Below are 22,223 nucleotides of genomic sequence, written 5' to 3'. Positions count from 1 at the left end.
ATTATGACCTTTACCAGGGAAAATCACCTCCTTTTTGAACTTCTGATGCAGTTGTTTTGAGGATGATGTGTGCAATACAGTGCATTAGGATACAGAAGGTGGTAGATTGTATTTATCCACTCTTGTGATAAAAGCAACATCGAAGTACCGCCTGCTTATGGGTCTCAGTGGCCCAACATTCTGGCCATTCAGTAGGGTCAATCTGTAGTGGACAAGTGCATATTAACTGCTAATGAACAGAAACTAACAGTGAGTACTGCTAGTGGAGACAGTGTTTAGAAGTGCAGGCCTGTGCAGCTTTTTCTAATGCCCTCTCATGTGCTGTAAGTCCCCAGGCTGTTCTTTACCGTACTTGCATTGGAGAAATACTTCTTTTCCTTTTTGAACAAGTCAGAAATAATCTGAATATTTTCCCTGCGGGCTGGGGGAGAGGAATTGTCCTGCCTGTCACACTGCTGCTTTTGTATAGAGAGTCCTTTCCTCTCTGTTCTGTGTTTCTTGAAAATACTGATGTAGAAGACCTGGTGGGAATATGACTAAGAAACGGAGCAGCTGATCCAGGAGGATACTTTGCCTCTTTGAAGTCTATTTGTGCTTCTCTTGATTACTCCCAGGTGCCTATGATACCCTGTGGAGAAAAGATGAATTTTAATACTGTATTTTGAATCTTTAGGGACTGAAAACTCTCATAATACAGATTTTTTAGCCATATTGGTCTTCCAAAAGGAATGGGAAAGAGGCAGTATTTCAAAGCTAAAAATGCAGCAGGTTGATCGTGGGGCTAAGGGAGAGAGAGGGTGTATATATTTAAAACCCATTTTACTTAACTGACCACTAAGTAGAGGAGTGGCTTGAATTTGGTGTATGTGGTAGCCTCTGCTAGGAGCAGGGCCTATCTCTTCTGGCAGCGTGGGGCATCTCTGTCAGCAGCAGTCACCGAAATGCCAGGATTGCATATCGTGCTATGTGGGGGCTTCTCCCTGCCATACTGGTGTGCACCCTCCTGGGACTGAGACCTCCCTTTGTGTTTGGGGTCTCTTATTGCCCCTCCATTTTTGCCAGGGGAGCATGTGTTAAAAGCGTGGCAGTTTCCTTGAGTTTTCCCCTAACTCACTGTGCTGGTAGTGTTTTGCATATAGTGGAAGCATGGAAGGGGCATGTGCATGCTCCGCAGCAGGAGGTGGTTTAAAGGGAGTGGGTTTAACGGATGTGAAGGAGATGCTTGTGCAAAAATATCATGAGAAGGGCTAGGCAGGTGGGTTGCTTGGCACAGTGATCTTCAGTAGGTTCTGGTCAGTTGTTACTGGCAGCAGGAAAGAAAGGTGAAAAATTGCCTCCTGTTCCTGAAGGATTTCTGTGTAATGCTAAATTGCCTGCTGCTCACCTCTCATATCTGTGCAACAAAAACTGGCTCTGTAATGAAGTCAGTCATATCACAAGGTGCTCCCTTTTTTCCACCGTGTGACTCCACATTACATCTCTCATGCATTTTTACATATGTTGTATACTTGGTCTCTGGACAAAACTGGTTTTCCTGGGTGACACCTACAGGTCTGTATTTCTTTATCTGATCACTTGTGAGTTGTTTGTGGCCAAGTCTCTGCCCCATCTTTTATCATCCCGTGGCTGTACTGCTCTACACAGTATCCTTTGTCTGCATTTCTGAAGGTGTCTGCTGTCCTGCCAGGCTTGTATTTCTTTATATTCCATCAGTATGTTAGTGACAAATACCTTATTCTGCACAGAGTACAATCTGTGTAAAACTATGGTTGTATGAAGCAATGATAAGTAAAACTAAGACAAATTATCCAGAACCACCTGCTCAGAAGAAAAAATCAGTATTACAGCTAAGCCAAGTTAAAACAAAGTAGAAAATTGGACGAGGCAAGCCTGCCAAGCCTCTGTCCCAAGGCTTTGCAAATTTGATACAAAACCTGTGCGCTGCAGCATGTCAAGGATCACCCTGTCTACATTTATTTCCCTAAAGCTAATTTGCAGCTGACTCCCACTACAGAGACAACTGTAAGATTTCTGTCTTCTTCCAAATGTTTTGGCATAAGTGTCCTGTCCATTAATTTGTTTTTATGTGCTCTGAAAGGCAGAGCCAGCTGACACAGGAAGCTTGTGGCAGACTGGGGGCCTGTGGGAAGGGCACAGAAAGATTTAGGATGGAGGGACCAGCCTGTGGGCCATGTCACGGCACTCAACTCTGTGTCTTGCCTCCTGGCAGTGGAAGCAGCTGATGTCCTGCTTCTTTCTGCCTCTCAAATTGACCCTGCTCATCTCTTTTCCCTCAGCCTTTCCCAGGATGGAAACTTTCTTTGGAAGTGAGTAGGTCTTTTTTCAGGGTTTTTTTGTTTGTTTAAAAAAAATAAATAATCAAATCTGTTGTTAAGGCAACTGTTAGGCTTTCACTGCCCTGCCTTGGTGACAGCAGAGAGCACAGCTCTGTTCCCTGCATGTTTAGGGGGACCAAGGGCTGTGCTGGATGGTCACCAGGAGGAGGCAGAGCTGTTCAAGGGGTGGGTATGTAGTGAGGGGAAAGGGAATATAATGCGGGGGTTTGGAGACCCTTTGTCAGTGGATGACCAGTATTTCTTCAGTGTTAGAGCAAACTCCCCCTGTACTCATTGTACCCAAATGCCCTGTAGCTCAGAGTGCCAGTGCCCAGCCCACAAAGAGGGAACTCATGTCTGGCAGGGAAAGTTTATGACAGGACTCGCTGCTTGTGGCTGTGCTATGTGCTGGACGGGGGCTGAGGGGTGCCTGGCTCCCTCAGTGGGTCTCCCCCATGTCCCAGTAAAGTGGAAACTTTACTGGACTACAGGTTTCACTTGGGAACCAAATTTGTTGGAGTCTGGTGCTGTGAAGGTGAACCTCTGTTACCTTGGGCAAACAGAGACCTCTGGGTACCCCATGGACAGATGGACAATAGTGTACAAGCCTGGCAGAGGGCAATCCACAGAGCATTACTGTATGTGCCCACACCACACCCAGCCCCAGCCTACTTGTCCTGTAAAATACCAGCAGAAAATAGCATCTTTTCAGAGCAGCTGGCATCTATAATACTGACTGTAGAGCTGTTGCCATCCCAGGCTGGGGACTAGTGATAAGATGCCTGACGAATGAGGGACGGCTCCATTTGTCTACCCAAGGAAGGCAATGCATTTTTCGTGTGCTATGCACATAGCCTGTGGAGGAGCTGAACTAATGAGCGATACTTAAGCTGCGTGAGTGAAGCTGGGCCTTTTAGGAACGTTCTCACCACCAGCATGGGCAGAGCCAGGGACTGAAGAGGTACAGAGATCATGGCTTTAAATGTCTGCAAAGCCTGATGTTGCATTTGCAGTCCAGATCATGGAATAACTCAGATGGGAAGGAACCTCAGGAGGTCTGTAGTCCAACCTCCTGCTCAAAGCAGGGGCAGCTATGGTGTCAGACCAGGTTGCTCAAGGTTTTAAACAGCTAGGCCTTGAAAACCTCCAAGGATGGAGGCTGCACAACCTCTCTAGATAAAAATGTAAAAAACCATTTCTCGCTAGAGCAAATCTTTTTCTTTATATCCAGTCTGAACTTCTCATTTCCACCAGCATTTTAATTCCTGACTCCATCTTCTTGATAGCCTCCTCATAGGTATTAGAAGGCTGCTGCTAGGTCCTCCTGAAGCCTTCTCCTTCCCAGGTGTCGTGGTTTAACCCCAGCCAGCAACTAAGCACCACGCAGCTGCTCACTTACTCCCTAGCCCCCCCCCCCCAATGGGATGGGGGAGAGAATCAGGAAAAGAAGTAAAACTTGTGGGCTGAGATAAGAACAGTTTAATAGAAAAGAAAAGAAGAAGCTAATAATGATAATGATAACACTAATAAAATAACAGCAGCAATAATGAAAGGATTGGAATATACAAATGATGTGCAGTGCAATTGCTCACCACCTGCTGACCAACACCCAGCTAGTCCTCGAGTGGCGGTTCCCTGCCCCCACTTCCCAGTTCCTATACTAGATGGGATGTCCCATGGTATGGAATACCCTGTTGGCCAGTTTGGGTCAGGTGCCCTGGCTGTGTCCTGTGCCAACTTCTTGTGCCCCTCCAGCTTTCTCACTGGCTGGGCATGAGAAGCTGAAAAATCCTTGACTTGAGTCTAAACACTACTTAGCAACAACTGAAAACATCAGTGTTATCAACATTCTTTGCATACTGAACTCAAAACATAGCACTGTACCAGCTACTAGGAAGACAATTAACTCTATCCCAGCTGAAACCAGGACACCAGGCTGAACAAGCCCTGTTCCCTCAGCCTCTCCTGTTGTACGCGATGACCAGCTCCAGGGCCCTGACTGTCTTGACCTCAGATTCTTCTCCCCAAACTGCCCCCTGGCCAGTCAGTTCCCAGCATGTGTTTTTGCAAGGATGTTTTCCTTACTGGGTGCAGGACTTTGCATTATTAGTCTTTCTTGAACTTCGTAAGGTTCCTCTCAGCCCATCCCTCCAGCCTGTCTGTGTCCCTCTGGATGGCAGCTCTGACCTAGAGGGTATCAGCTGCTTCCTCCACTATGTTGCCATCTGCAAACTTTATAAGCAAGTGTGTTGTTGCTTCTACCAGGTTATTGATAAAGGTGTTAAACAGGAAAACTCCCAGGACTGACCCACGCATGTGACCCATTACAACTATCCTCTGAGTCTTATTGCCCAGCCAGTTCTTTACCCATCTGGCTGCCCACCCATCCAGACCATAAACTCCTAGCTTGGGCACAAGAATATTGTGGCAGATAGTTTTGGGACCTGAGGTTGGGCAGCATCTCCTCACATCCACGGATCTGGTCATTTTATTATAAAAGGCAAGCAGGATGGTCAGATGTGATTTACCTCGTAGTAAACCCACACTGACTGTTCCTAGTCACCTTCTCTTTTATGTGCCCAGTGTTGTGCTCCAAACACATTTCTGTGGTTTTTTTCCCTCTTCATTGAAAATTTTTCATCTGCACTTAAACCTATTAGGAAAGCAAGCCCTGATCTTGGCTGATGTCTCTTGAGAGGACGTGAGAGCCAGACTGGGCATCAGTCCACAGTCATCAGGGCAAAATCCAAATCAGGTTTTATTTTTCCATACTCTGTCACATGTGTACTGCCAGTGTGAAAATACTCTGTGTGCCTGCCATGATAGCCAAAAGGGCTCAGTTCAAATCCAGTTTTGATCTTAAGGAGAATTGACCTGGATCAAATGGCCTGTGACATGGGAGTTTATCTGCTCCCCAGCTTTGAAACCACGTGTGCTGCAGCTGACGAGCTCACTTGTGCCAAGAGCAGGCGAGTGCAGCAGAGAGGAGGTGGCTTCCTGGCCTGATCCAGTCAGTGCCTGGTCCTCAGTGGTCATTTCGAAGAAGCTTGTTTTGACCAGGAGCTGCTGAGTAGCTCTGTTTTCCACTTGTATTGAGCTTGAGCTGTGCCCCAGCATGGAGCCAGGTGCTTTTGGAGCAGTTCTCCTACTTCAGTCTGTGCCTTGTGCTTTGGCGGTGAGGACTGCCTGGGTCATACATGTTCACACAGCGCTTTGGCGTTGTGTGTCCCATGGTGTATCTGAATGATGGTAGTATCTTAAATCACTCGTGACTGTCCCCAGTCAGAGCAGCTTGCTGTGCCCTGGAGGGACTGTCCAGGACAATTCCAGGGCAGGTATTTCCCACAGCGCTGGATTTACCTCCTGCCTCCAAACAAACTCCACATCTGATGGAGTAACTCAGACGAGGGAGGAAAACCAGATGTTTCTGCTCTCTGGAAATGAGGTACAGTGTCTTGGTAGGCTCCAGATCCACAGTCATCTGTCATCTTCCTTGACCACTTACGTTCAGCAAACATTTCCTGATGATGCCAGCTGGGCCCCTGTGCTTCCAGGGGTTGATGAGTCTCTTGACTAGGAGCTTGCTGGCCTGGGGCCTGCGGGGTGCTCCTGGGTTGCTGGCTGAGCAGTCACCAGGCATGCTCTGCTCAGCACAGATTCGTACCAGCGCCTTCTTTGAGACAAAGGCAACCTCAGGAGCCCTCCCAAGCCACTCCAAAGCACAAACCAGCCAGCTTGACTGAGGGACAAGCTGCAATGGCAGTGGGAGAGGGCAGGGAAGAGAGCTGCAGAGCTCAGGACAGCTCTTCTGTGCTTGTTGCAGTGGCTCCTTGATTAGAAGCTGCCTTTGTGTATCAGGTCCCTCATCCCGGGTATTGGGGGTACAGGGAGGGAGCAGGGAAGTTGCTGCAGGCACAGCAGGCTTAAGTACAGGCTAGAGCAGATTGTGCAGAGGGCACCAAAAAACACTAGCATGAGGCCAAGGGGCGGGACAGACTTGGGGGCAACAGTGGGGTGCCTGGAGGACCAAGGTATGCACCTGAGCTGACACCTGGCCATGTGGCTGTCACTCTGCTTGTGTCTCATCCACTGTGGCTGCTACATGCCCTGCATCCCTCCAGGGTCTTCCCAGCCCTGTTGCTTTTTCCTGACCTCCTCTCCTGGGTTGAGTAGTGTTGTGCTGTGCTCACACAAGGGTTCAGCTGATGTAGACTCAGGGTCCTGAAGTGCTCAGGATTCAGGCTCTTTAATGCTGATAGAAATGCCACAGCCAGCCCTGCTTGGCAGCGTTTTGGCAATGACGGTCTGAACAGCATTGTTGGCCAGTATTGCAGAGCACTGCAAGCTGTGGTTACAATGAGGTACAACTGTTGTCGTGGCAGTCCTTCAGAAACTGCAGCCGGTAGCACTGAGCTTCAGTGGCAAAGATGCCTGGTTATGGAAGAAGGCTGCCCGAAACTTAGCATCCTTCTGCAGCCACCCAGCACCATTTAATGCTTGCTGCTTGTTAGCTATTAGCAGCTTGAGGAAGAAAGCAAGTCTTCCTCATCCCTATCTTGGGTCAAGGCTATGTGTGGTTTGAGATACTGTAGCTCTTTCTCCCCTTCTCCAGTAACTTTGCAGATATTCTCACTTCATCAGACTTGCGTGGTCCAAGCACTGACCTTGCGTTATGAAGATGCGCTCCCATCAGCCTGTAGCCAGAACTGTGGGATGAGTAAGGGTTCTCATGTGCTCTTTGGTGAACTACAGGATGGAGCTGAAGGCTGAGCATTGAGTTGTGCTCTTTACCACCTAGCTGCAAATCAGTATGTCTCTCCCATCAGGTAAAACAAATGATGTGTGTACTGCTGAGGAGTCAAACAGAGCTATGAACAGCCTGCCATGATGCACTGAGGTTGCTATTTGCAGCCAAGGCTTTCCAGTCCCTGCTGCTGGCATAGGGTGCTCACCTAGAAGACCCAGGACAGTGTGTGCTGACACTGCTTAGGAGCTCCCCAGCCTTGGGGCAGTGAGTGTATACTTAGTGAAGCAGATATTCTGGGCTGTGCTATGGGGGAAATGGCCACAGTCCTTGCTATTAGATGTGAACTGATAAGCAGGTCAGGTTTACTGGATTGCCCTTAGGTTTGGTGGCCTAAAAAGAAAAGAAAAAAGGTAACTAATTCCCCCCTAGAAGAGAATTTAAAAGGTTTGGTTTGGTTCAAACGGGAACTGATTTTTTTAAAGCAAGCCCTGCTGCTCATGGAGTGTCTAGCCCCTGACTTCTAGCAGCTCTGCATCAGTTGTACATGTTCCGGGGAGTATGAGGATCTGTGCTGGGGAGACCTGGGCAGGAATGATTGCATCTGTCTCTGTGCAAGAGCCAGCTCATTTCATGTTTTAAGCTGTGTATTACTGGTTTAATAAAGTAGGTTCCTTCAGCATACCAGGAAACTTACTCAGCTACAGCTTACAAAATCTCCTTGTTCTCCCAAAGTTCTTTGTGCAAAAATAGATAAGACACCAGCCAGTAAATCCACCTTTAATTTGTGGGGGTATATTGAGCCATGAGTGCCCTTATCTGAATGAAGGGCAGTAATAAAAGCTCCCTGGCAACACCAGGACTAGAGAGCCTTGCAAGGCAATGCAGCTCACTGTGATAGCACCCTTGTGACCTTCACCTCAGGACAGCTCTGTGTCTGCAAATGATGTTGGCAGCGTGGAGCAACAGATGTAATGCAGCTGCTGTTCCCCAGGGCTGTTTGCAAGTAGATGTGCACTTACATGTGTGCCCTGGGGCCTTTCTGCAGTGCCCTAGGAAGGCTTTGGTGGTAAAGGAAGGTGTTTCACTGTCCTCTGCCTGTGAGAAGACAAAGCAGGGTATTGTTGGCCTGGGACTCATCCTAAATCTCATCTTCTCCTGGAACGTCCTTTCATGCCTGCCCAAACACCAAGCAGCAGAGCTTGTGGCAGTCCTGGCTGTGGTGGGATGGTGTCAGTGCTTCTTCACAAGGGGCAACCTTGTACCCTGTTGTGAGGCAGCAGCCCCCTTCTACCAACCGCACGTGCACTTGGCCGGTTCGCAGGAGCAATCTACTGGCACTGCCTCTGACTGTGTGGTGGTAGGGGAGAGGCAGGGTGACCCTGGGCACAAGTAGCACTGAGTCCAGAGGAGCAAAGAAGGAGTCCGGAGCTCTGAGCCAAGAAAGGAGATCCAGACACTCAACAGGTAAACCAAAAAGGTTGCTTTTCCTAATCCAGCTCTTGCGAGGCCAAGAAATAAGCATCCTTTGCTTTTATAAGAAAATATTGGGAATGAATGTTGCCCAGTATGTGTAACACCCTTGGCTCCCATGTCCTCTGAAATGGCCTGCTTGGTCTCAGACATTTCTTTGTCATGGTTAAGGTTATGCGGGAGCCCTCATGTTGTAACTGTGGAGCTTGAGGTGTAATTTGCTGGCATTTGGCCGTCTCATTTTCCATACTTACAGGGAGCACATTTTAGTAACCAGCACTGTGGGTGGACACTGTAGGTTCTCCAGCAATCTGTGGTCCCAGCTGCTCTTTCTGGGTCTTTCCACCAGTTGCTGGGGCAGATGCAGCAGATACCACATCACCAGCCATGACTCTTGGGTTCAGCCTCAGACAGCTGATGAGCCTCTTGCCTGGCCAGGTCCTGCTGGCTGCAGGGCAGAGGAGATCTGGCACTGTTCCCTTGCCCACCCCATGCATGGGGAGCTGTTCTGGGGTGTCCCCCTGATGCAGGGGTACGAGACCTAGCCCCTGCACCCAAGCCTGGGTCTGTGAAGTGAGGCACAGAGGCACTGATCAGCCTGGGAGGTGTCTCTGGAAAAAGAGGGGCAACCTCAGAGCATGGCACTGTGAGGTCTCTGGAGGAGGGCTGGGTGATTAGCAGGTGATTTGTTCTCCATGCTGGGTCCTAGGTTGGTGCTCTGTGTTGGACGATCTTAGGGACCAAATCAGAGAGAAGGGCGTTGCAGAGAGATCAACATGGCACAGTCTGGTATTGGCACTGACTCTGTGGTCTTCATTTTGCTTTTGGGTCTGTTTTCCCCTGTTGAAAAGATCCTGGTCTTCTCTTGGCTGTGCATGTGCATGTTTCGGTCCCAGAAATCATGGATGTATTTTGCTGACCTCTTCATGAAAACTTTCACCATAGACATCTGGCAGGGGAAAGGTCAGCCCAGTCCTTTTATATTCAAGAAAGCTGAAAATAATTGAAACCAGAAGCTGGTGAACATTAGGAGGAATGCAGCAATGCGCACCATTCCTTGTGTCAGAAAACACTTAGTTGCAGTGATAATTTGGCTTAGTTGCAATTTGATGCACATATAATCTGTATACTTTCAGTTGTTTTTAGTATCCAGGACTTTTGAAGTAGTTGTAATGCAGAGCTGCAGTGTAGAAGAAGGTGAGATACTAGCCTCTGGCTTTCTTAGAAGGGCCTGGTAGGCCCATCCTTGCTGGTGCTGCATACACTGACCTGCTTATGTTGGGCTGTGCCTGCACTGCTCCAGGTGCCCTGCAGCAGTGGAGGGACAGTGCTGGCTCGAAGCCTGTCTGACAGCCCCCCCTTTGGGCTGCTGGCAGCACCATCACCTCCATGCCACACTAGCTCGCAGCAGCAATGATGGCTCCTGAGAGTCTGTGTGTTAGATACAGGCTCATGAGAAGGTAAGACATCCCTCCTCAGCCACTGATCTCTCCCTTTGCACTACACTATTTCTTAACTTAGTTTATATTTTTAGTGCATTTTGTTTACATTTGAAAAGATGTCTATTAAAGGGGCCCATTGCTCAGAACATCGGTGTGCAGCTAAACCCTTGCTCCTGGGCCACAGGAACCCGAATCGAGATGTGGTGGACCATGATGACCTGGGTTCACAGCAGCAAGCCCAAGGCCTGCACTCATCTTGCTTGGACCACTCCGCCCCAGCACATGCAGCTTTGGGTTTTCCTGAGGGCTAGCAGGATCTTCCACAAGTGCAGAGGTGGCACTTGTGTGTGGCCCGTCGTAGGTAATGGCTTTGTGTGTAGGAGACTAATCCTGAACAATCGTGGGGTTTAGGGGAAATGGTTGACATGTCCTCCAGCCCTGGGAGTGCAATAAGGAGTATCTCTCTACAGGAATAGGACCAAAAACCAGACATTATTCTGGGAGGAAGGTGTCCATCAGCTGAGCCCTGGAGCCTCCAGGCTGCAGCGAGGTTTCCTTCTGCTGCTCCTCCTTCTGACACTGACTCTTTAACATCTGTCTCCACTTCTTCTGGGAAGGCGAGAGACATCAGCCAAAAATCCCCAGGCTAAGAAAAGGTTTGATTTCAGGTCTCCCATTTCCTGCCTGCTGGTCCTGCTGGGAGTGATCAGAGCCAGCCCAGTCAGAGGGGCTGAGCTCCACTCAAGCCCTCCAAAGGCAGCAACAGGCTCTGGGACCGACGCTGAAACGTTGGGTGCTCAGCATTGTCACTCAGCTCAGGCTAAGCAGATCCCCCTTTTTTTAGCAGAGTTTGTGAATTGTCCTTCTGAGGTGCTTAATGATCCCCTGTGCAGCACAAGAAGCTTCATGTAAAGCCCCTGGGGTCTGGATTTCACCTTGAAATCCAGTACCCAGAAGCTGGCACCCAGATGTCCACAGCCTGCTTTGAGTCTGGCCCAACCTCTTTCCGTTAGAGGAGGCAAATCATGTGTGATCTCCTCTGCAGGGTGGGAAGAATAGCCACCTTGCCAGGATGAAATATGGAGTATTTCTAAAGCAGTTGCTCTCTGGAAAACTCCAGACACATGGAATAAAAGCAGTAATCTTTCTTCAGCTTCCTGAAATTTTGGTATTTCCTTGGTTGGTTTTAAACACCTGCAGTGTTCCACTCATTCAACTCCTATTGTCATTTATAAAAAAAGATTTAAGTTTTAGATCTATCATGGCACTATGATTTTCATTCGCATGAAGCTCTGTCATCCCTATTCATACAGCTTGTCACACATTCAAAGGCTCCGAAGCACAGACAAGTCTGAACATAGAAAGGTTTGTACACTTATTTCTTGAGCCAGAAAAATCTAATGCATGTCCTTAAGACCAAATTAAAAAAAAACCCCAAAAATCTAGACAGATATATCTGCACTCCCTGAGTCTGTCAGCATTCCTGCTTTGCAGTGTAACAGGCACATTTTTGTATCTCAGCCCTTGCTCCAGGCTATGTTCTGATAAGATTTTACAGCAACTATTATCTTGAGAAATGTTTTCATACAATGATGGAGAACTGCTAGAAATAAGAGTGTGACTGTTATGATGAAAAGTGGGGCCTTAGCAGGCATGTAATAGCAATGGCTGTTGTAGCTGGTTACGTAGTTCATGGATCAGAATTAGAGATCTGAAAGTAGTTAGTGTGTATTTTTTTTAGCTACTAACCCTTGCTAGGCTGGGGAGAACATGAAATGATACTACAGCTTGTGGATATACTGGATGGTCCTGATTTAGAGCATTTGAGGCAATGGCTGTGTGCAAATGGTTTTAAGCAGTCCTGTATGTTCTTGGTGCAGTGCTCAGCAGAGGCCTGTGACTAGTTGGCAGCAGGGGCTACCTGTGGGTCATTGCTCATTGCTAATTGTTTTTCTGCTTTCTGCTCCCAGCTGGGCACCTGAACCAGGGAGAGAAAACAGGGAGAGTGTCCTCGCTGCCTGTGTGTGCTCTTTGCTCTGATCCTACAGCTGGGTGTGGCGAGTAGGGTCTGGCCCCCTTGCTTTTAGGCATGCCTGTGAGCACAAAAGGCGCTGTCTCAATCACACTGACAATTCAGTGTCAGGACAAAGCCCCAAACTGATGGTTGGTCTGGTGTGTCTTGGCTTTTTGCAGACACTCAGTACATCCACTGTGCTGAGTTCAAAGGGCTGATCACGGGATGCTTGCTAAAAAAAGCTTTCCCTCATCCTCCAGGCTTAGGGGGATTCTAGGAGTTCATGGTTCATGAGATATGTGGCTGTGGTGTCCATTTTTAGTGACCTTAAATGAAATTAAGGGCAACATGGAACATGTTTGTCAAAACACTAGTGACAGTGACACTCCTGCAAGACGATGGGGTCGGCTTTCCTTGGGCAAACACAAGCAGAGCCAGCCACTGTGTCTGAAAGATGAGGTAGCTTCCCTCATGCTGCCGAAGTAGCCGCAGTTGCCCCAGGATGCTCCAGCTGGGAGTGGTGCTCTGGGTGGTGGCAGGAGCCATCTGGGGTAGGCTTCTGGCTTCACACAAGTCCTGTAGGCTTCATTCTGGTGAGGGAAGGCTGGTGCTGTAGCCTTGGATGAGTGTCCATGCGGTGAGGAGGGTGAACGGGTGATAATGAACAGCGACAGAAAACAACCAAAACAGGCAGAATGACTCGGGGCAGAGGAAACCCTTCTGCTCATGCACCAGGAGCTAGCTCTATCTGTGCAGGCATGAAGGCTCCCGTCACTCCTGCCAACTGCTGTCCTCACCTGCCCTGCCAGGTGAGATCAATTTGTAGTCATTGCCTGTCTGCTCTGTACCAACCAAATAGAGCATTTGGGACTGGGACTGGAAGACCTCCATTCAAAGCCCACCCTGGCCTGAAGGGGGTTCATATGCCCTTTGCAGGAGTTTATGAGTCAGATTTGCAAGACTGTTGCAAGAGTCAGTGAGGGTTTTATCTCCTTGAAAAAGTGCAACCAAGAACACAGGTTGTTGGGCCAGAAAAAAGAGTAACCCAGCAGAAGCCTGGCTGGGCTGCCCAGTGATTGTGGTGCTTTGCCCTGAGATGGGAGAGCTCAGCTCTGGGTCCTGCCTGACCTCCAACTTCTCCTGCAGAGCTGGAGAATTTAGCTACATTTTTATTTTTCTCCATGCTAATTCCCACTGGTTTCTTATGCTTTTCAGGACACACACATAGGCTAAAGTGGATTCGATGATGGTTTGGCAGCGTGGCCCTGGAAGCCTGTGGCACAGCCCTGCTCTTGGGAAGAGAGAGGGGTGTCTGAGCCTATGCCGGCCATGCCTTGCTGCCAGTCCTCGGTCTGTGCTGCTCAAGTAAGAGTTGCATAGGTGCAGTGTATTATCCTTGCACAGCCTGCTTCTTCTCAGACACAGCTCTGCCTTTCTCCAGGCATGGCTGAGCCTACAGCCCCAGGGATTCACATGAAAACGGTGCTCTGGGTTACAAGTGCTCAGGATTGAGCAGAGCTGCACTGTCCTAGCTGGCATGCAAAAGTGGGTAGTGCCCAATGTTTTGGTAGCTACTATGTCCCCTTACCGATATCCTTCTCACCTGGGAATTGCAGTCAGCTGTGTCTAAGAACCTGATAGCACAGTGTGACATGGCTTCTGCAGCTCCTTTTGGCAGCAAGGGTAGTGAATGTCCTAGGTGGCCAAAGCAGTATCTGAAGCTAAATTTCTGTAGCATATTCAGGGTTTGGCATTCATGAAACGTCCATCCCTGGCTGGATTTGGGTGTTGTTCTTTCTGATTAGCTTCTGTTTTGCTATGGTTTGTCACATCATACTTCAGTCACGGCCTTTCCTGCCATTGTCCCTGACCCATGCAGTGATGGGAAGCCACAAGAATTGCCAAAACAGATCCTACATGAATCCTCATCATCCTTTTCCCTTCCTGTGGCCTTCCCCTCCACCCCACAGGTAGATGCTTTGCGTTCCCTTGCCACTGTGCAACTCTGCCCAGGCATCCCATGAGTAGGAGCAGTGGGGCAGGTCCCTTCTGGACTATTATTTCTTTGACAAATAGGTGAGAGCAGGTATGAGTGAAGTGCCGGCCGTGGTTGTAGCTGGCAGGAGAGCATGTTCCCAGTAGAGGAGATTCTCACAACAAAGAGCCTACAAACCACAGTAAGGTCCTGAAGTTACTAAAGTTGGAAAAAAGAGAGGCTCCTTTCTTTACGTGCTGTATATGGCAGAAAACAAATATGAATTGGTGAGGAGGCAGGAGTGTCGATCCCATCCTTCCAAATATAGGCAAGGGGCCGAGCTAAGGGAAGGGACTGAGTCTATAAAATCTGTCAGGGGGAAAGCTCTTGTTTGTGGCTCCTGATCCCCTGGCCATGCTGGTGGCCGTGCTGTGACTGACTGGCAGAGGGGTGGAGGGCTTCTGCCACAGGTGCTGTTCTGTGTGCTTGGAGCCTCGTGGTGGGAAATCTGCTGTGGATTCCCCGCTGAGCCATTTTGTGGGTAGGGAAGGACTTGTATCTGCAGGTTACTTCACTGGTCCTCAACTGGAGCGATTGCTCGCAGTAAGTCAGCGAGAGGTATTGGGCCTTTGGAGAGGCTGTAGCTTAGCTGGAGTCTGACTTTCCACTCTTTCTCTTTCAGAGATCAGAGATGTCGGCGCGTTCCTTCCTTCTTTCTGTTGACTGATTGTTAAGGTGAGTTTGAGGCATGAAAACTAATAGCTTGCCCAGACTGGTATGAGCTAGCTTTTCCCTTGTGCTCACTGTGGGCAGATCCCCATTCTTCCCCCTGCATGAGCTGCTCTAAGGGGCCATGGTACATGTCTGTTCCTGCCAGCTACAGCTGCCCACTAGAGGACTAGGACAGGCTCCATGTTAAAAGGGAGTGGGGGAAATCATAAATGGAGAACTGGAAGAAAAACATGCTTCAGGGCTTCAGTCTTACTACGGACTATGTAAATTCTTCAGATATCCCTCCCCTTTGCCGCACTTCCCCAGGGAGCCCTCCTGCTCCTACAGGCGTGGATCCCCTTTCCTTGGGGCTGTGAAGGGTGGCAGGTCTTCTTTGTTGCTTTTGTACATTCCAGCTTTGAAAGGCAAATACCTCCCTTGAGACCTTGCAGCATGCATCCAAGAGATGGGAAGGGTGCTCTCAGAGCAGCCAACTTGGGAGGGCTGGTGGATGTTCAGCTTGACTCTGCTTGACTCTTAAGGACCACACAGAGGACCACCACATCAGGGCCGGTCTGTCAGCTTCAGCCATGAGCAGAGACGCTGGCATGGAGGTTTTTGGTGAGGCGGCACCATACCTGCGCAAATCAGAGAAGGAGAGAATAGAAGCCCAGAACCAGCCATTTGATGCCAAGACCTACTGCTTTGTGGCTGACCCTGAGGTGGAGTACACCAAAGGGAAGATCAAGGCTGCACAGGATGGGAAGATAACTGTTGAGACAGAGGACGGCAGAGTAAGTGCATTCCTCCTGGCCCTCCTCCCTGCCCTGCTGAGGGCCCTAGGACATCTGCTAGGCTGTCAAGGAACACAGAAAGCACTAGACTAGCTCAGGCAAGAAATCTGTCCTGCCCTGCCCTTTCCTGCCCTTTGGGACCAGCACAGCCACCAGAGGAAAGTGTTGCTCTGGATGCTGGGATGAAGGTATCCATTGGATAATTATTCTTGGTTTAGACTTTAAAGATCAGGCAATGCTCTGAAACAGGTTGGGTTGCCAGTCTTAACAGCCTTGCCAGTCTTAGCATTTCTCAACTGCTGCTTTTAACTCTTCCTCATCTAACACTGTCATATCCACTGATAAATTCCTTCCTTTACTGGTAGCAGAGTAGGCAGCTACTTTGAAAGTCCCCTTTGCATGTGAAATTATCAGTGTCACTGGCTGCAAACAGTTTCCTAGGGGAGCCTGAAAGTTGTTAATCTTGCAAAAATGCTGAAATGTCTTAGCAGGTTGTGTCCTCATAACTTTTGTAAGAATAGCTGCAGCAGCCCAAAGAACTACCTCAACCAACATCTTGGCAGTAGGTGCTACAAGATTTTTAAGAAAGCAAATAAAGAATAAAGCAGTCATCCATTGGCTCACCCCCAGCCTCCAGCAATCACACGTATGTGACTGAGCAGAGGCTGCAGCAGGCTGCTGTGTATAAGGACCTGCTTTCCTGGGGGCTGGCTTTTTTATATCCATTTGATCTTTTTACCTCTGTAGTGTCCTGTGGGAAAGATTTCCACAGTTTAAAATTGGAGTATGTGTAGAGTGCTTCCTTTTCTCTGCAATATGCAGCCTGGTAATTTCAGCTTGTTTTTTCACAAGGAGAAGAAGAAAATAATTCTTCCTTGCTATGGCCATGGTTCTCTCCACTATTCCTGACTCTGCAGACTTTGAAAGTGTCTCCTTTTTACCACCAAATCCCAATCAAGTTATGGTCTCCTCATAGCAAAGCTGTTTCATACCTGTGACCATCTTTATTTCTCTTCTCTGGAGTATTTCTAGTACAACTATATCCTTTCTAAGAGGTGTGATCAGTAATGAAGGTGTGAATGAGCTGAGGGACACATCCTTCATAAAACTTTCTTCTTTTCTCCCTTTCTTTTCTAATAATTCCTAATATTTTAGAGCTTCCTGCCCTCTTCTGAGCACTGAACTGACATTATGTTAGAAGCCTCTATAGTGACTCCCAGATAGGTCCTGTGAGCAGCAGTTAATGCGCGATCTCTTGTTCTATACAGAGACTTTCCATGAATCCCAATTGCTCAAGTGTTTGAACACTTTAGAAAGGTATATAGGCACACATATCAGGAAGTTGCTTTTGAAAACTGTGCCTGTAATTCTTGCTTTCTCAAAAGAAGTCCAAGATCATTCCACTAGTCAGGACCTGCGCTTGGAAATGGTGTTCAATCTTTCTGAATCAAGTATGATTGCAGTAACACTATTTCTTCCTTGGATTGGACTAGTCCGCTTGGACCAGTCCATGGGAGCAGAAATTACAGCATAAAAGCAATTGGGAAAAGCCGTCTGCAGAAATGACAACAGGATTTTCAAGCTCCTTCATGGTTCAGTGTGGCCAAGATAAGCTGCTGCCATCTGTGTGCATCTGCTTTCCTGCACATCTGCCCCCCTCCCCATCCATCCACAGGCTCTGGCTGTGTGACAGGATGGTCACATGCAATGTGAGCCCAGTAGAGCTGTTTCATAGAGCTAGAGCCTTTGTTTAATTAGGAATGGCAACAGGCAGGAGTGGAACGAATCTGTTCCAAGGAAGGATTTGCTGTTGATGAATCTTATGCTGTTAGTGTCCTATCTCTCCAGCACTGTGCAGTGTGAGTCTTGGAGGCTGAAAGGTAGACTAGCCAGCAGTTGTGCCCCTGGCCATTACAGCCATGAGCAGCAGCAACCTGAAGTTCATAAGCAGCAATAATGCATAGAAAGATCTGGTCCAGCACAAATCCTGTCTGTGTGGTTGTAGCAGTTCCAGGACAGTAAATTTACATCCTGTAAATTTGCCAATGTTGTAGAGTTCCTGGCTGGCAGCAGTGTCTGCCCTGTAATAGCCATATCTTGTTTTGCACAGTTAAACAGAAAGAAAAATATGAATTAGAGCAGCCTTACAGATGTTATTACTTCTCTGTGTTTGTGTCTCTGTGTGTACACATGGAAGGAGCACTGAGAGTTGCTGAATCAAGGTTAAATCTTTCTTTCTGAATTACAGACGCTTGTTGTCAAATCTGATGATGTATATGCCATGAACCCACCTAAGTTTGACAGAATTGAGGATGTGGCCATGTTGACCCACCTGCATGAACCTGCCGTCCTCTACAACCTCAAGGACCGCTACAGCTCCTGGATGATATATGTAAGTTCCCTCTCATGGTAAGGGAGAAAATCAAGCTGCCAGGAGATGAACTTCAGTGACTCTCCTGTTCTGTTTCCTTTCCTGCAGACCTACTCGGGTCTCTTCTGCGTCACTGTCAACCCCTACAAGTGGCTGCCGGTGTACAACCCGGAGGTGGTGTTGGCCTACCGAGGCAAGAAGCGCCAGGAGGCCCCTCCACACATCTTCTCCATCTCTGACAATGCCTATCAGTTCATGCTGACTGGTGAGCTTTTCTATTTATTTTGACCAGATTCACAGAAAAATGTGTCAGAAACACTGCTTCTGCCAAATGCCATTCCTCATCTGCACGGGCTCAGTTGCCTTTGCCTTCTCTTACAGTGTGCTACCCCAACCCCTTGTTCTGTGTCAAGTTGCATATTATCTGCTTGGGCTTCCAATTGTTGTACTTTGGAATAGATGTGCCTATTTTACCTCTAGGTGATGCAAAAACAGCTCCAGACAGTTTTCCCTGTCTCCTGAAGTAGGTTTTTTATTTTTGAAGTGCTGTTCTGTTTTACTGCACATTATCTGTTTTTCTGGTCTAAGTACTAAGCTAAGCACCATAACAGGAACCACTGCAAAGGGCAGTTGCAGTTGGATAGGACACACTATCTGGGAAGTCCCTAGTCAGCACACCAGCACATGGCTTCAGGCAACAGCAGGTAGGTTCAGAACAGAGCTGGAAGAAATACTTTCACCAAAATACATGGCTTTAATTTGAATCAAGTCCTGTCCCGTATTAAATAGTAATAAAGGTAAAGAATGGTAAAGACAGAAGCAGAGGAGAGTGAAGGATGAAGCAAAGGTGGAGGAGAGAAGACAAGAAATGGAGTACAGGGATGGGAAGAAAGGAGGAAAAAAAGACCATGAATCTTTTCAGTTTTGCTTGCAGAGATTTTGTTTCTTTCTCTTCCATGGACAGTAGATCACAGGTTACCTGAGAACCAGCATTTTTCCCTACAGCTTCTCTGACTGCAGTTATTTTTCCCTTTGACAGATCGTGAAAATCAATCTATCCTAATCACGTAAGTATATCTGTCGCTTTGAACTTTGTCTCCAACAAAAACTGGGCAGATAATTCTTCACTCTGTGCTTTCTTTCAACAGTGGAGAATCTGGTGCAGGAAAGACTGTGAACACGAAGCGTGTCATCCAGTACTTTGCAACAATTGCAGCAAGTGGGGACCTAGTGAAGAAGAAGGAGTCCTTGATGAAGGTGTGAGGAAGAAATGCTTGGCAGAGGGGCACTTCGGGATGTTATCAGCTTGTGGCTGTGGACAAACACTGGTGACAAATGTTTACCTCAAAATATGAAATATCTTTTACTAGCCTCAGCCACTCTCTCAAAAGGCAGTAAGACCAGGGGCTGATAGGCAGTTAGGACCACAATAAATACAAGCCACTGGAGCTGCCACTGTCACTGCCCAGGTGTAGCTTCACCTGGACTGAAACCAGGTCTGGGGGATTGGTGTCCAGGAAGAATCATAAGTTCCAGTTTCTTCACACGGACCAGTCTGAGAGATGAGAGCTCTGTCCATGGGAGAAATTCTGAATAAGAGAAAAATGAATTATTTACCGTTTACACACAGTACTGGTTCTTGGCACTGTAGTTAAGAGGATGCTGTAGTAATGCTGTACAGCTGAAATGAAGGGCATGTGGTTGTGCATGTAATCAGGTGAGCTGCAGTATAGTCACTTTTTCCTACCACATAGCCCATGGTGTTTTTCAATAATTATTCATTCTCACAGGGTACGCTCGAGGATCAAATCATCAGTGCTAACCCACTGCTGGAGGCCTTCGGGAATGCCAAGACTGTGAGAAATGACAACTCCTCACGTTTTGTGAGTCGCCATGTTTCTCTCTGCCCTCCTGCATTCCTAATCCTGTTTGCCTGCTTGTTACTTGCAACTGGGAGCCACTGGGCTGGGAGAAATGTTCTTGCTGACAAATTTCTTGGTTGTTTGTCAGATGCCGATGTGTTTCCAGCTGTTCCATGCTCATAGCTGCGTGGGCTGCAACAAACTGTTCCCCTTTATCTATCTTTGAATATCTAAGATAATTCAGAGTGATTTGGAGATGCTGTCACTGAGATTCAAGAGAGAAAAACACTCTGGCATATTACCCTGGGAATGCTGCACTGACCACTACCTTTTGTCTGTTTGCCAGGGTAAATTCATTCGTATTCATTTTGGTACCTCTGGAAAACTGGCCTCTGGTGACATTGAGACCTGTGAGTAAATGAGGGGGGCTTACTGCTTTAATAAAAATTAAAGAAGAGCTTGAAAAATTTATATGTGCATACATATTACAGACTTGTTGGAAAAGTCAAGAGTTACTTTCCAGCTGAAAGCTGAGAGAAGCTACCACATCTTCTACCAGATCCTCTCCAATAAGAAGCCTGAACTGCTTGGTAAGGACAGCCATCACCTGGTGACATTTTACAGTAAAATCAATATGGGAAACTTTTCCCTAAATATGCCAGCTCAGTGATGGAGGGTCCAGTGGCACATTCTGGCCTTGTACCACATGTCACAAGCACCCAGCTTCCATTTTCGGCAGGTGCCTCAGGCTGTGCAAAGCACTGAAGCTTTGATCACATGCTTACTAATGTCATCCACTTTCCAGCATTAACAATGACTGGGTTACCAAAGCTGTACACAGCACTTTTATCTCTATATAATGGTGTCACGCTAGGGGTTACTCCACCTCCAATTTATCTGCCCTGGGTAAGTTCTAATGCAAACTGTGTGCAGGTGAGGTGTGGGGGGGGCTAATTTACTCTGCCTTACACCTTGCTGTTCTTGCTGGTGTGGAAATTCCAACTTATATGGGCCAGATCTGGTGAATTATCTTCAACAGAAAGGTGAGAAATTCCCTGGGTGCAGAATGACCAGATATCCTGATCTACAAACCATCTATCTGAATTCTTCATCATATGGGCAAAAGTTCTTCCTGTTTCCAGTATAGCCCCTCCAGCCTTTTCCCCCTTCCCACTGCCATGGCATACCCTACCCATGCCCTTCATCTGTCCCAAACACTTTTGCCGCACACTCGACTACTGCACTCATCCTTACTCCTCTCTGCCCATCCCTCCCAACTATCCACAGAGCATTTCCCAAGGTAGAGTCCTACCACCATCCTCACACTATGTGCCCTCCTAACATTTACTACCTCCCTTTTCCCTTCCCAGAGAGACTGCTGTGTGCCAGGGGACTGCATATCTGTACAAGGACACAGACAGATTTATCTTCTTATGTATGGAGGGCTTCCTGTCCTGCACACTGCACAACCCCACTGCACATCTGCACACCTTCCCTTCTCCTCTTACTCTGCCATAGGATTCAGGACTGAAAATGAATTGTGAATTTTGGCCTCAATTAGATGGAGATAAACACACATGTTTGTATTACTTATGTGCACCAGCAGACAACACCAGTGGGTGCAAGGGACGTTCAGGATGGATTAGTATATGTCATGTATGATGATAAGCACGTAGGAGTCTTACTTAGAAGTATCTTTCTTAAAAGCTGTTTCTTTGGATGCTGAGTGTTCGGCTCCCGGTTCACAGCATATTAAACTGGTAGGACTGACAACCTGCCTGGGACTTTCTGCTCATCCAGTAGAACATAGATGAATGGCTTTACTCTGTCTTTCTTGTCTGTTAATAAAAAACCAAGAGTTTGGGGATGCAAAAGGAAAAAGAGCCCGTGAAACCTTGCTGAGCTATTGTTCCATTTTCCTTGCCAGGATCTGTCTCTTACTCCTTCATTTGCTTTTCAGAGATGCTCCTCATCACAACCAACCCATATGACTACCCCTTCATCAGCCAAGGGGAGATTTCTGTGGCCAGCATTGATGACCAGGAGGAGCTTGTTGCTACAGATGTGAGTACATTTAGCAAGGAGACACAGTATCACTTTTACCATCACCACCATTATAATCAGCTGATCTATCTGGTGTGCAGGCAGCCATTGACATTTTGGGCTTCAGCCCTGATGAGAGAGTGGGGATTTACAAACTGACAGGGGCAATCCTGCACTATGGGAACATGAAGTTCAAGCAGAAACCACGTGAGGAGCAGGCAGAGCCGGATGGCACAGAAGGTAATACCTTCATTGCTTGGAGAGACGTATTTTGAACTGTTTTCATACCATTTTTCACTAGAAATGCAAGGATTCTTCCAGGAAAGAAGCAATTGTTTCTTGATGAACATAAAAAGGAGGTTAAACCTTCAACTTACCACGTCCTGTAGATTCACTTTCTGCATCCACTTTATTCCTGGTGGCTCTGCTGAAGGACCGTGTGCCTGGGACATGTTACT

At 47.7% G+C, this 22,223-nt stretch overlaps 1 protein-coding gene across 4 annotated transcripts in view; it reads left to right on the top strand.

Moving 5' to 3' along the window:
* LOC142038892 (myosin-3-like) overlaps positions 1–22,223 on the top strand; it is a 49,535-nt gene that overhangs the window by 5,536 nt on the left and 21,776 nt on the right. The window contains exons 1-12 of one of the 4 annotated variants that reach the window (XM_075044817.1): positions 12,409–13,374; positions 14,667–14,719; positions 15,238–15,489; positions 17,738–17,881; positions 17,969–18,125; positions 18,900–18,927; positions 19,009–19,117; positions 19,651–19,743; positions 20,069–20,132; positions 20,214–20,312; positions 21,683–21,786; positions 21,867–22,005. In XM_075044817.1, the coding sequence (XP_074900918.1) occupies positions 15,286–15,489; positions 17,738–17,881; positions 17,969–18,125; positions 18,900–18,927; positions 19,009–19,117; positions 19,651–19,743; positions 20,069–20,132; positions 20,214–20,312; positions 21,683–21,786; positions 21,867–22,005 (1,141 nt within the window). In that variant the 5' untranslated portion in view covers positions 12,409–13,374; positions 14,667–14,719; positions 15,238–15,285. Of the gene's footprint in view, positions 1–12,408; positions 13,375–14,666; positions 14,720–15,237; positions 15,490–17,737; positions 17,882–17,968; positions 18,126–18,899; positions 18,928–19,008; positions 19,118–19,650; positions 19,744–20,068; positions 20,133–20,213; positions 20,313–21,682; positions 21,787–21,866; positions 22,006–22,223 lie in introns of those variants that run through there. The other 3 variants (XM_075044818.1, XM_075044819.1, XM_075044820.1) reach the window with 3 other exon arrangements.

This window comes from Buteo buteo, chromosome 13 (genome assembly GCF_964188355.1).
Source record: "Buteo buteo chromosome 13, bButBut1.hap1.1, whole genome shotgun sequence".
Classification (NCBI taxonomy): Eukaryota; Metazoa; Chordata; class Aves; order Accipitriformes; family Accipitridae; genus Buteo; species Buteo buteo.
Note: the sequence above shows the minus strand (reverse complement) of the source record. Positions and strands in the feature narration are given on the sequence as shown.